At 46.9% G+C, this 13147-nt stretch overlaps 4 protein-coding genes across 4 annotated transcripts; 2 read left to right on the top strand and 2 right to left on the bottom strand.

Annotated features, from left to right (window-relative positions):
* The first annotated feature begins 25 nt into the window (after window positions 1-25).
* BDBG_03945 (WD repeat protein) lies at window positions 26-2707 on the top strand. The gene is made up of 2 exons (XM_002625840.2): window positions 26-170; window positions 330-2707. The coding sequence occupies exon 2, from the start codon at window positions 503-505 to the stop codon at window positions 1991-1993; it is 1491 nt and encodes a 496-aa protein (XP_002625886.1). The 5' UTR covers window positions 26-170; window positions 330-502; the 3' UTR covers window positions 1994-2707.
* Window positions 2708-3062: 355 nt separating this feature from the next.
* Window positions 3063-5136, bottom strand: BDBG_03944 (carboxypeptidase D; the record flags this gene model as incomplete). The annotated part of the gene is made up of 3 exons (XM_002625839.1): window positions 3063-4445; window positions 4530-4890; window positions 4964-5136. The coding sequence occupies 3 exons, from the start codon at window positions 5134-5136 to the stop codon at window positions 3063-3065; spliced, it is 1917 nt and encodes a 638-aa protein (XP_002625885.1).
* A 527-nt stretch (window positions 5137-5663) lies between these two features.
* On the bottom strand, window positions 5664-6731 carry BDBG_03943 (carboxypeptidase D; the record flags this gene model as incomplete). The annotated part of the gene is made up of 5 exons (XM_002625838.1): window positions 5664-5720; window positions 5801-5919; window positions 6002-6112; window positions 6210-6227; window positions 6395-6731. 5 exons carry the CDS (start codon window positions 6729-6731, stop codon window positions 5664-5666), a joined length of 642 nt encoding a protein of 213 aa, XP_002625884.1.
* An 898-nt stretch (window positions 6732-7629) lies between these two features.
* Window positions 7630-10735, top strand: BDBG_03942 (cAMP-regulated phosphoprotein family protein Igo1). Its single transcript, XM_002625837.2, has 3 exons — window positions 7630-8277; window positions 8357-8440; window positions 8595-10735. Exons 1-3 carry the CDS (start codon window positions 8242-8244, stop codon window positions 9024-9026), a joined length of 552 nt encoding a protein of 183 aa, XP_002625883.1. The 5' UTR covers window positions 7630-8241; the 3' UTR covers window positions 9027-10735.
* Window positions 10736-13147: the final 2412 nt, after the last annotated feature.

Below are 13147 nucleotides of genomic sequence, written 5' to 3'. Positions count from 1 at the left end.
AACTCGATCAAGCCACATCGGGAAATTTCCACCTCCGCCCCGCGGGGAGAAACATCACTTTTTTTTTTTTTTTTTTGCAATTTACGTTTGGTTTGTCGTCCATTTTAATAATTGCGGATGTTTGTGGGAATTGTGGACTTCGAATTAAATTACTCTGTTTATACGGGCAGGTGAGTTCAACTACCTTTGCTTTCTCCTCTTTATCTTGGGAATTCGGTATTACTGGGGCAGGCGGGGGAGAGGGAGGGGAGGTGATTTTGCGAAGGGTTCTTGTCAGGATAATATGTACCTGCGTGGTTTTATATACGTATTAATATTCTAAAACACAGGCTAGCCGTATGGCCTAACTCAATATAATTCTATAACTCAGAGGAACAGCCGCAACAGGGACGATTTCAACACCTCCGTCCTGACAGTCCGTCCTGCCTCTCCCACCCCCCCCTCCCCCTCGCTTCCTGTTTCCCCCTCCACTCTCCACCACCACCTCAGACACCCTTCAAAAATGCCTACGATCCCATCTCCAGCTATAACCCTCCTCTCCCCTCTCACCCCGCCCTCTCTCGAACGGACCTGGCTCACAGCCCCGCACCCGCGCCTCCCTTTCGTCGCAACCTGCAGTGCCGACAAAACCGTCCGCATCTACTCACTGCAGAACTTCACCTTACTCTCGACGATATCTGGCGGCCACAAGCGCAGCGTGCGCAGCTGTGCATGGAAACCTCTCGTAAAAGGCGAGAGCGTGTTGGCGACGGGGAGTTTTGACGCGACAGTCGGCGTATGGAGGCGGTGGGATGGATACGGGCGTGGAGGTGATGATGATCGGATGGCTGTGGTGGAGGCTGGTGCCGGAGCCGGAAGCAATGACAGCAACGCCTACGCCGACGCCGACGCCGACGCCCACTCCAACAACGAAGAAGAGGACGACGAGGAATGGCGCTTCGCCGTCCTTCTAGACGGGCACGACAGCGAGGTGAAATCCCTCTCCTGGTCCCCCGCCGGCGCCCTGCTGGCTACCTGCTCGCGCGACAAGTCTATCTGGATCTGGGAGGATCTGGACGATGGCGATAATAACTTTGAGACCGTCGCGGTTATGCAGGAGCATACGGGCGATGTGAAGTGGGTAAGCTGGCATCCGACTGAGGAGTGTTTGGCGAGTGCGAGTTATGATGATACGGTCCGGTTGTGGAGGGAGGATATTGATGATTGGGGCCAGGTGGCGTGTCTACGGGGCCATGAGGGTACGGTGTGGTGTGTCGAGTGGGAGTCTGGTGAGGCGGGGTGTACTGTTCCTGTTTCTGCAAGTGGTGATAGTGAAGATGGAGGAAGAGAAGAAGACGCCGATATAACAGAAACGCGCCGGAAACAATGGATTGAACGGCGTACACTTGCCGGTCCCCGGCTAGTCTCCTGCTCCGACGACCGCACGATTCGCATATGGGATAAGCAAACTCGCCCTCCTACAACCGGCCAAAACACCGGCCCCTCATCAATGCCCAGCATAATCCGCCCCGCCGATACTGACGAAAAGTGGCTTGAGCAGTCGCAGTTACCATCGCGGCACGATCTATCCGTCTACTCCGTTGCATGGAGCAAGCGGAGCGGGCTGATCGCGTCGACAGGCGCCGATGGGAGGATCGTAGTATACCAGGAGCGATTTGTGAATGTGGAGAAGGCCGCGGGGGAATCTACAGCCACAGATGCGAATGCAGATATGGATACCCCCTCGTCGCCAGCAGATAATATAGAGAAGAATGATGATGATATTACGCAGGCAAAGGGACAAGAAGCACAGTCACAACCAGAACACGCAACTAACCCGCGAACAGAATGGCATGTCCTCGCTATGATCGATGCTGCACACGGTCTTTACGAGGTTAATCATATTTGCTGGGCGCTGCGGGCTGATCGGGGGCGAAAGGAAGGGGAGGAGGAGGAGGTGCTAATAAGTACGGGTGATGATGGCTGTGTAAAGGTTTGGAGGTTGGAGAGATGATGATGACGATGATCAATAGACTATAACTAATGCATGCATATGTATTTTGTTATGTTCATCTCTCTCTCCTTTGACATTTTCAGGTCTGAGTTTTGATCACCATTGGATTTTGCATCAGTTGGGGCATAACTTTTTATGTTCTTATATAGATCATAAAAATGTGTCCTGGGCGATTTGGATTCGTTGATTGATTATATATATCCTTATAATCTATGTTGTTTTTTAATGTCTGATTAGGAAACGTTTCCACATTCCACCGCTCCCCCCGATTGGCAAATTAGATAGAAGGGGGAATTTGTATCAATCCCACATGCTCTACATCCAGGCATGTTATGCATTCTGATGAACTTCGCACGTAATAAATCTCTTTCAAATGAATCGATGCATCAGAAATATTCAAGAAACCTTAAAGAAATAGCTAGATATCCCTGCACAACAACACCTTGCTTCGTACGAGAATGACACAGAGCTAGGAAAAAAGCATAGCAGCAAGACAAGACATGAAGATAATATCGAGGTGGAATCAAGATATATGCCTAGGTATGTATCCAGTAAAAAAACAGAGCGCCAAAATACGACGTTATAAATGGTGGAAATCACAAACTGAATGCATAGCAAAATATAAGATGAGCTCTAACAAAAGGTTCCCGAACACCCTGCATGTAATAATAAGCCTAGCAACCCAAAAAAGAAAAGAAAAGAAAAGAAAAGAAAGAAAAATCAAGTGAACAAAAAGGTCATGAATATATTATATAATATGATGATCTTTGGTAGATGATAAGAAGGGGGTAGTGCGTAGAATAAAATGGATAGGAAGTTGAAGGTTGAAGGGGAAGAAGTATAGGGACAAAAGGCGCCAGTTGGATAGGTAGGTAGGTAGGTAGATAGGAGGGTGGTATTCTAAGGAATAAGAACCTTTCGGTTGTTGGCTCGGCTGGCCAGATAGATGTGAGGACGTTCTGGGATATTCGGAGTAGACTGAGAGAAGTGACTTTCAAGGGTTACATGGCCAGTAGTTTACTGTGTTCCAGGTCAACCCCGCCCATCCTCTTGCCCCTGCCCCGTTCCTTCACGATTTATCAACGAGGCCTCTCCGTTCATCAGACCCCTCACCCTCCCGATCACTCCCGTCCTCCTCCCCAATAGCATAAGGCTCATGCTCTCTACTCGATCTCGACGACACAGCGCGACTCAGCCGCTCATCCAGCTCCGTCTCGTCGAAATCCGCCGCCTCAACATCATCCGCACTTCTACCCCGTTTATTTGAAAACCTGGGCAGGGATCCCGAGCTACTCGATCCCAGCATCGGGTATATGCCACGGTACTCATGGCTTGAGTTCCGGAGCTTCTGGCGGCGCGACCGCCAGATGAAAACGCCCCATATGATAGCGGCGATGGCGACGACGATAAGCGCCACCTCGCCGGATTTGTAATATGCCTTCCACGCAGCGGACTTCATCTTCTCCTTCTCGCGCTCAGCGGCGGTGGTGCTGTTTGGATGGCCGCCGACGGAGGTGGTGGGGCCCTTTTCGCCGCCGATTCGAGAATCGGCAGGATTGCCGCCGATGTCTGTGATATCGACGCCTATGAATTTATCGAGCATGTCGCGGGTGCGCCGTGGGTAGTCGAAGGGTACCATGTGGCTGGCGTTGTAGAATAGGACGTATGTCAGGTTTCGTGCCTGTTGATAGAAGCCTGCCGAGTCGCCTTCGAAGGTCCAATCTTGTCGTGGGGCCCAGACGCCCGGGGAGAGTTCGAATCCTGTCCCGCCAGACCATTTCATGTCTTTGATCATGTCTTCGGTGCCCATGTGATTGCATATTAGGTCCTTTTGGCCGCTGAATAGAAGAATGGGAAGGCCCTCTTCGAGGAGCCTCGGAAGTAGCTCGACGGATGGCTTAGATTTCAGGGCCCTGAAGTTGCCACCTACTGCACCCGAACATTCAGTCCAGCCAGTTTGTTTGTCACTGTTGATATGTAACGCTTCTGTGACATTCTTATACCGGAGGTATGGCTCTATATTCTTCAAGTCTGGAGGCCAATTCATACCACATGCGCTGTATGCATCTGTAAGACGGATATCATACATGTTGATGCAACGGTTTCCTTTATGTGTTTCATCGACAATCGTCTGGAGGATGTCTTCGCAGTCGGCAATATGTATAGTCCCAGTGGTGTCTTCGACGTTCAATTTCTTCATGCATTTCGATATTGTCGCCTCGACGCGGAGTGATGCGTCAGTCCCACCCTGGATTATTCCTTCCCGATAAGCGTAGGGCAGGTAAGACAGATATTGGTGCCGAGGGGATATCCAGCCATTGCCAATGAGGAGGCCTTTAAGATTCCACTGTCGATTTTGTGCTTGCACTGATTCCTTCTTATTCCGATCGAGAATTGCACGTGCGATATACGGTATGTATTGCCCCGCATACGATTCTCCAGCAAAATAAAGCTAAAACGAGTTGCCATTAGCAAAAAAAAATGTTTGACATCGTCTTTAAACAAGGGGTAGGGGGCAAAAAAATCACCGTCTTACATCATCTTTTTCATAATGTGGGAACAGCTCAAACCATTTCTCCATAAACGTTACGAACTGTGAGGTCATCTCATCGAGCTCACTGACGTAGGCCCCTGTGCTGACATAGCTAAAGCCAGTGCCCACCGGCTGATCCACAAACAGTAAATTGGCAAATTCGTCCCAAGAGCCGTCCGTACGATTTAGCATATGATCATCTGTAACCCTGTATGGTCCAATTTCCATGAGCGCGCCGTCCTCTGAACTGCAGCCAGGTCCCCCGTTCAACCATACTATGGTCCGTGGTTTATCGGCAATGTGACTGTTGGCAAAATGCCAGAAGAAGAAGTTTCCACTAGTTTCGGGGTTGATTTCGATGTGCCTATAGATATAAGATATTTTAATTAGAATGGATTTCCTAACAGCTCCCCTTATTACGTGAATATGGTACTCACCCAGCATGCATTTTCACCAGCGGGCCTTCAGGTTGGCCCGGCAGTGAATCTACAAAATAATCTGCTGCAGACTTCGCAGTGACAGGGAGTAAGTTTGCCAGCGCTAGACAGATTGTGAGCCATGTCGACCAGGCGCCCCATGCCGAGTAGGCTCGAGTTTCAGAGAAACCCATGGTGGTTTGACCGCAACGAGGGGTCGTCCCAAACGAGGGGGGAAATTCCACACCGCCCTCACTTAGTACACATTAAAACCTCATGTGTGAAGGGATTTGAGGTCCTGGGAGACTGTCCGGATGAGCCAGGCGGAGCACGGCGGATTGGAAATCGGAGACAGATCACGGTCGTGAGTAGTTTCGGGATGTCGAGCGGATAGGATTTAGAGAACAGAGTTATTTAATAAGACATGAACTGTTTAAAAGCAGAGTGAACGAGAGAAATGATAGTGGTCTAAACAATTTATATAATGAGAGAAGGGAAAAGGGGTCAAAGACGATTGTTGATAACTAGAGAGGGTTGCATAGTTGATAGTTATCTGTCTTATCTGTAAATTACGATTATCACGTGATCCACAGCCTCTGCCCGGTCAAGCCACGCTAAGTCACATCGGGAAAGGAAGCCTTGGCAAGACGGCTTTCTCATGACTTGGTCTGGAAAATTCATATTTTTCTCTATCGGTAAAATCCTCTCTATTCATTACTCCCTAAAGAAGATCGTCCAGGCCCTTATCCGAGTCGCTTTTGATCAGCTCAACCATCCCCTATCAAACATTGTCAGTATTTACTGTACGAAATCGGAAAGGATTCAAAAGGGTCAAAAGCTCGAACAGCTCCAACTAACCTCAGGCATAATCGGCTTTCCATCTTCACCCTTCACATATCGAAATGGCATCTCAGTACTTTCGTGCTCATTAAGACGTAGCTCCGGGAAGTCCACATAGGGAATATCCTCCAATGGCACTATTCGGAGAGGTAGGGGTTCTGGTTAGTAGGAATTTTCGGAACTATGAACTTAACACCTCGCATTGCTCGCAATGCTCACCTTTGCCTTGCGTTACTATTCTGGTCACTCTGACTGCGGTGTCAGTCGTCATTTGTTTGGGCCCTAATCTGCGACCCGCATAACCTTTCTGACGTAGCTCCGATGTGCGGTCTGGCGGGTAGGAATCAGTATTCATCAGTCCCGACTGTGGTGTACATACATATTGAATTCAGGGGGCGCTATATTTTTGGTATGCAGAAACACGTACCTCGGGGGGGATCATCACCTGAACACGAAAGAATAAAAATCAATTAGTTTCGTCTCGTCTTCTGTTTTTATTCTTCATCAAAGTGATACATAATATGTCGAGACTGATGCATATTTCCACATGCTTTCAAGTTCCTTCATAATATATTCACCATCACCATACTAGTCATCGTAGTTCAACCGTACCAAGTATCCCACCAAACAAGAAAACCTCAAACTCATCCCCATCCTGTGGACACAGCTCCGTCTTCGCTGACGGATCCAGTAGGCATACTTTCTCCTTCCTATCTGCAAAAATGTCTTCGACCCCCCTATGCTCCACCTCTAAGCTGCTTAGCGTAGCAAGCTCATCGGGCATCTTTAATGACTCCGGTACCGATGTCAGGAGAAATCTTGCGCCAGCGGCGCTGGACTCTCGAGCAATGCAGCCATATTCCAGAGCGGACCAGGCGCCCAGTTCTGGGTCCAGGTGTTCGACTACAAAGGTCGATGTCGATGACTGTGTTTGAGATTCGTTATTCATATTTTTTTCCTAGCTTTTTGTTCGTCTCTTTCTGAGAATTGAAATGGGAAATATGCGAAATGCTGGATTTTGCGTTTGCGGATTCACCTGAGTAGCAAACTTTTCCCAGGTGCAGGTATATAATATGGGATTAGCAGCACGTTCAGTGATTAAACTGCCCGAATTCTTCCACTTCCTTTATCTTCTGCGTTGGTATATTCCTGATAGGGGGAGTAATGGTAAAATATAGTAACTGATAGGGGTGGAGAACTACACCATCCAACGGCGCGATCTCCTGGTCACTCTAAAATGCTTAAAAAAATATTATTTAAACCAATAAGGGAGGGGAGAAAGGCTAACTATGTTTTCGAGATTAAAAAAAAAAAAAGTTCTTTCCCGATCAGCTCCTTCGTTCGATTTCCTTGCTGTCGAACTGTCAAATGCCTGGCCTGGTTTAAATGCTACCACTCAATAAGTTGCTGGCGATTGTTTAGCCGTTTTTCCTCCTTGGGCAATGATGTCAGGTGACAGGGCGGAATTATGGATGTACTCCCGTACTGGTACGTATTACGACTATTACCATACCGCACTGTTGATATTCAAGTTTATCTCGGCAGCTTTTTTATTCTATTTCTTAAGATAGAAATCCGATAGATGTATCTTTCTTGTTTTATTTCGACATTGTCGAGGGGAATAACTAATACATACTTTGAAGTGAATCCATCCCAACAGATACCCAGCTCGAGGTGAGTAAGTGCGTGCTTGCTATGTAGGTAGATTACGTATTGTAACAGGCCGTGGTTGGGTCATGTAATAAACTTACCGGACAAACCTGCTAGGTAGGGGCTGGATTTTGGGGGCTGATTTAGTGTTTTAGTTAATCGTCTTTAACCAAGTTTAACTAAACTCTTAGCGCCCCCTTCCCTGTCCATAACCATTGCTGTGGCTATAAGGATGTGTTGTTGGATGGCATATTTATCACCCTGTATTTTATCCATAACTGGCAATATTTCTGGAATTCACATCAGGGAAATACCTTATTTAAAATATTATTCTTTTCCCCAACTCCCTTCACCGTTGTCATCATCTTCCAACTACACAAACTCCGTATTTGCCATTTTTCGTTCTGGGACGCCCTCAAGCTCAGTGAGATTCGTCGGTTCTTCTCAGCTGTAATCCCGCGTGTATTTATCAATCAGGATTTCCCCCCACTATCTTCCCCCCCCCTCGCATCCTATCGATAACGAACGACCACCGACTTCAGCCAGAACCTCCGAGACTATTTCAACCTTCGTCATCAACTCTCACCATCATTCTACTTCTGGACCAAACATCGTGCTACTTTATCTCGGACTGCAGATACCCTGTCTCTCATTTGTCGTGCTGCCATACCTGGCTTTCGCTCCTCGGAATTTAGCTTTGGGTTGAATCTCACATCCCTCAAAGGCATAGCAGTTTGAAACAACAACCGAGAAGCACCTAAACACCTGCTCTCTCCCTACTGGTGAAAAAGTCCAGTCGACCTGGAAAGATGAATCCTCATCAGAAAAACAAAGTGGATATTAGCGTGAGCGGAACCCTGACCACTTTGCCCTGACCTTCTCTCGTTATGTCCAGAATCTAGCTAACCTCACTGCAATATACAGTCGCTCAGCCCGGACGAGCAAAGATTATTCCGGCTCTATGGCAAAATGCCCACCAAGAAGGATTTGCTGCAGAATAAGCTGAAGGTATGTCAATGAATTGCTATACGCTTTCTTTCCTTCAATGCCTTAATCGATGCACATGTTTCCACCACACCCTCACCACATCCCTCCTCCATTGTTCCGCGGTAAATCAATCTACATCACTAACAAATCACCTCCCCCATTTTCACCAAACCAGGAACGAAAATACTTCGACTCAGGAGACTACGCACTCAGCAAAGCCGGCAAAGCCTCAGACGTTGGCGTTACCAGCATCGGATCCCGGCATCCCCTCCCAGAAAACATCCCCCACCTAACTGCCACCTCCCCGCCCCCCAGCAGCAGCATCCCCAGTCCCTTCAATAACGGTCCACACTCCAGTCTCCAGCCGCATGGGGTCTCGAACCATAATTTCCACGCCAGCATCAGCCGCAGTCCCGTCAAAGAGAGCAGCTTCTTAAACCGACAAACTAGCATCGACGACGAACCGGATCAACCACAGGCGGCAGCAGCGTCCTCATCCCCTGATGCGAAGAAAGCTACAACTACTTCTACAACCGCCAAAGGGCAAGAGGGGAGCGCGGGTACTAGTCCACCGCAGCATACGGAAGGACTTCCGATACGGCGATGAATTATGTGCAGCGCTGCAATTCTGAGAGAACCAGATGAGAGAGTGGGGAGTAGAGCGATCTGGCTTGTGCCACTCCCGAGGTGGATTTTTCAAGATATGTTGACCTGTGTATCCAAAATGGGGTGTGACATCATGAAAAAAAGTGAACGAACCAGCGAAACGAGACGGGAACGGCTCTATCATGTGGACTGCCGAAAAGTTGAAAAGTTTTGGACTTTGCTGCACGGGAGCTAAATTGTTTTCCTTCGGCGTATTGGGTCGGCTCAACTTTTCAAAGGGTTATCCTCTTTATTGTTTCGCTTCCGGGGGGATTTGAATTCGCGGACCATCTACAGAAGAGCTTCCCAATGGATTGCATGGATGTAGCCCGAAACCCGCGCAAGATCGAAACAGAGAGAGTGCTTCAATCAATCCTTATCCATATCGATTCCGAGCGTAGTCCTTGTCAGGCTGCATTTCCAGAAGATTTTCCCAATTCCCCGTCAATCCTTACAGCATTGATAACGTTCTTTTTTCCGCGCTCAACGTTCGTCACAGTCACGTTCTTTTTAGCTCTACCTAGTTACCCCCCTTCCCACTCGCCTTTCAACCAACAGCCACCATTTTATTACGATTCTCTTATGTTTTTATCTACTCTTCCCGAGTTTCACTTCATTTCCTTATTTTATCTGTTTATCCTTTACCGTTTTCTCCTTTGATGTCATTATGTCGGAAACGCACACGACCTGATTTTTTTTTTTTACCTCCCTCTATTCTCCAATTTCTCCCAACCACTCCCCCCCCTTTTTTTTTTTTTTTTTTTCTGACTTCATTGCCTCGCAGTTGAAAGCTTTTTATATTGCATTTCCTTTTCACAAACCATGGGCGTCGATTTTGCCTGTGTCTCTATGTCATGATCTATGTAATCACACACGAGGTGCATTTTTTTCTTTGCCTTTGTCACTTTCATTTGGACGTGTCTTTCTATTCAACTTTCAAATTTGCACTTTTGTTTTATTTTTTTATTTTCATATATTGAAATCTCCTCGCGTCTACATCTGTTTCATCGTCGAACTTTTTTAACTTCTTTTTCTAGTTAGTTAACGGGGAAAAAAGGCTACCTTCTTTTCACATGTTTTATAAACATGTACAATTATTAATGCAATCTATGCTTCACACAATGAATGAACATTCTCAAAGTTTCATGAGCTTTTCTTTTCTTTTCTTTTTTTTTTTATTTATTTATTTATTTCTCAGTTTCTCCCTCTCTTTTGCTTCCCTCTTCACTTATCTTCAATCAGTGAATTATTCCTACAAACCACCAAACCTTCCCTGCCAAACCAGATTGATTTGTCCTCTATTCTCTCACCCCTTGTGCCTTCTACCTAGCCCAGAATGGCGAGAATTGCCAAACCCAAACCAAGTGACAATGTGAAATGGGAATAAGTTCAAAACGGATGTGATAACCTACCGATCCATGTACAAGTACTGTACATTAAATACCTGTTTCGTCCCGCCCCCCCCCTTCCCACCCGCGGAATACCCCCAAATCCCTACGTACCAAACCGGCCAGAACAACCCAAGGACATCAACGCTGTGGAAGATTAGTCCCATTTTCCTTTATTTGGCCCCACTACACTAACTACCTAGAAGAAACCACGCTAAATATTTAACTATATCCTGATTTTTGAAGTCCCTCTCCCGCCGCCCCCCCCCCCTAGCCCGTCTCCTTTCCCACCACATGCCCTACAGATGTAGACATATCCATTAGGTGGTATATATAACACTTCCACGGTCCACGCGAAAGTTCGCCACCCGACGGTCGTTCCCCTAACTACATCATGCCCACATTCGCTCTCCTTCCTCATTCCTCATTCCGACTTGGAACGCATACATAGCTAGTTAACTACCTTTGTTTCAAGAACGCCGCTTTGCGTCGATTTGCGTTCGTCAGCAATGACGTCAAGTAGCTGCCTAGAAGGGGGGGGGGGGAAAGGGAAAGTTGTATTTGAATACCAGCTATTCTGCCTATCACTACGGAGTAGTTTGAAATGAATAGTATACAGTAGTACATGGGGGTTAAATGATGCTACCAATGAGGATAGAAGCAGGGGACGCAGGGGACGCAGAGGACGCAGGGGACGCAGGGGACGGGGGGACGGGGGGGGGAGGGGTGGAAACGGGATCTGATACCGATAGAGCGAATAGCGAGGGAAGCATACTTGATATTGTCATACATACTCATCTCACCTCACTAAAAAAAAAAAAAAAAAAAAAAAAAAAAAAAAAAAAAAAACTGCTCAAGTATTCACCTAACTATCTCTGCTAACTAGCTGTAAGACTTTTTGCACTTCCGAATTTTTTGAATCTGATGTATAGTTAACTAGTTATCTCTGATTCTGAAATCACATCTGCTCTTTACTACTATTCGCCGATATATACATTACATTATATATAAAATTTCATATCTTTGTCATAGTCATGGGGGTGGTGGTTTGGTGGTGCCGATAGGAATAGGGATACATAAATGAGAAAAGAGAAAGAAAAGGAGAAGAGAAAATGGAAAAGAGAGAAAAATGGTTTAAGATAAAAACAAAAAGTTGAGAATGATAGATGGGGGGACAAAACAAAAAGAAAAGATAAAAGGAAAAATAAAGAGTAAAAGAGAATTAGATTTTTCAAGTCGAGAAAGGAAACGAAAAATGGAAGTGGAAAGGACCATACTCTGAGAAAACGGCAGGTAATGGAGAACAAACAGGAAAAATGCTTCCGCAACATCTTCATCTTTCATTCCCACCGTCATCATCAGGTGCCTCTCACCGCAACCTTCCTTTGGACGGAGGTTTTCAAGTTCCGCAACCGTCGTAGCTTATATTTAAAAGCGTACCATGGGGAGGGCTTGTGCCTTGCGGGACCAGATAGGGCGCGTTGCGTGACGATATGATATGAGTTTGGGTGTAGGTATTGGTAGCATTGACGGGAGAGAGCCCGGGGAAGAGGGGTGTGGATGGAAACCATATGTGGCGGGGTGAGGTGAGGTTGGACGAAGCGGGGATGGTGTTCCCAGACATGCTCGGAAAACGGAAGTTTTGAACAGCCCATTTTTTTTGTATTCGTGCGTGCGTGGGTGTGGGTTTACTTTATGAGTGTGTGAAGTGGGCCGAAAGGATCTCACCCCATTTCCTGTGTTTCCTCATTGATATCGGGCGACCTGAGTGGTTCGGTGTGTGTGTAGGGAAAATGTTAAAGATAGAGGAACAGGGAGGAGGCTTTGGGGGGAGATATTGCAGAATGAGAAAGAAAATGGTTTTGTTAATGTCGCGTTGCGTGTGCGGAGTTGGGGGAAGGAGTTACATATGGAGGGGAGAAAGGGGGAAGAGCCAATGAAGATGCAAAGAGCATGAGGAGGGGCAAGAAATGAGTGTCGGTGTGACGGACGATGGGATGTGTGGTATAATTTCCGAAGCAGCAGGAGGATGTAAAGTGAGGAAGAAAAATGGGGGAGTTTGGGGGAAATGCAGACGGATGAATAGATAGGTGGGTAGAGGGCCTGAAGCCATATATTTCGAAAGTTGGCCATCTAAACAGTGAAATGAAAACCTTCGTGGACGATCGAAGAAATAAGAACATGGGGTTTAATCCAACGAGGGCGCATCAACCGTGACGAGGTGTTTTTAGTATGTAGTCGTCTTGAATATGGAGGCATTGCTCGTAGTCGAGTAAGGGGTGTGTGTGCATGTAAAGGTGAGCCTCTCCGCTCCACCGCGGCGAAAAAAAACAAAAGCCAGCTTCATTCCCCCCACCGGATCTCCTCCTCCTCCCCACACCTGTAATTGACTGTATATTTCCTATCATCGGCGTTAAATTTTCCGCGGTAGTCCAACCACATGCTTGTAGCATAGGCCATCCATCACCCTTTCTCTGTATGATATCCCCTATCAAAAAGAATCAACCCCGCTAGCCACCTCGATGGTGTGTGAAGAGATCATGAGCATAACAACAACGAAAAGGAAATCTAAGACGATGCCCATATCTTCCTCCAGCCGCTTTCATAAGAATAACAACGAAATAAACCGGTGGGATTGCGGGGGCTTGGGATAGGAGAAGGGAGTCACGTTTCCCAAATATAAGGGGACCGCTCT

The sequence above is a fragment of the Blastomyces gilchristii genome, assembly GCF_000003855.2.
Source record: "Blastomyces gilchristii SLH14081 genomic scaffold supercont1.6, whole genome shotgun sequence".
Taxonomy (NCBI): domain Eukaryota; kingdom Fungi; phylum Ascomycota; class Eurotiomycetes; order Onygenales; family Ajellomycetaceae; genus Blastomyces; species Blastomyces gilchristii.
This window is presented reverse-complemented; position numbering and strand designations above follow the sequence as displayed.

Coding starts and splice junctions, on each gene's coding strand:
- BDBG_03945 (XM_002625840.2), top strand. CDS start 503: ATGCCTACGATCCCATCTCCAGCTATAACCCTCCTCTCCCCTCTCACC.
- BDBG_03942 (XM_002625837.2), top strand. CDS start 8,242: ATGAATCCTCATCAGAAAAACAAAGTGGATATTAGC. Junction 8,278..8,356: donor AAAACAAAGTGGATATTAGC/GTGAGCGGAACC, acceptor TGCAATATACAG/TCGCTCAGCCCGGACGAGCA. Junction 8,441..8,594: donor TGCTGCAGAATAAGCTGAAG/GTATGTCAATGA, acceptor TCACCAAACCAG/GAACGAAAATACTTCGACTC.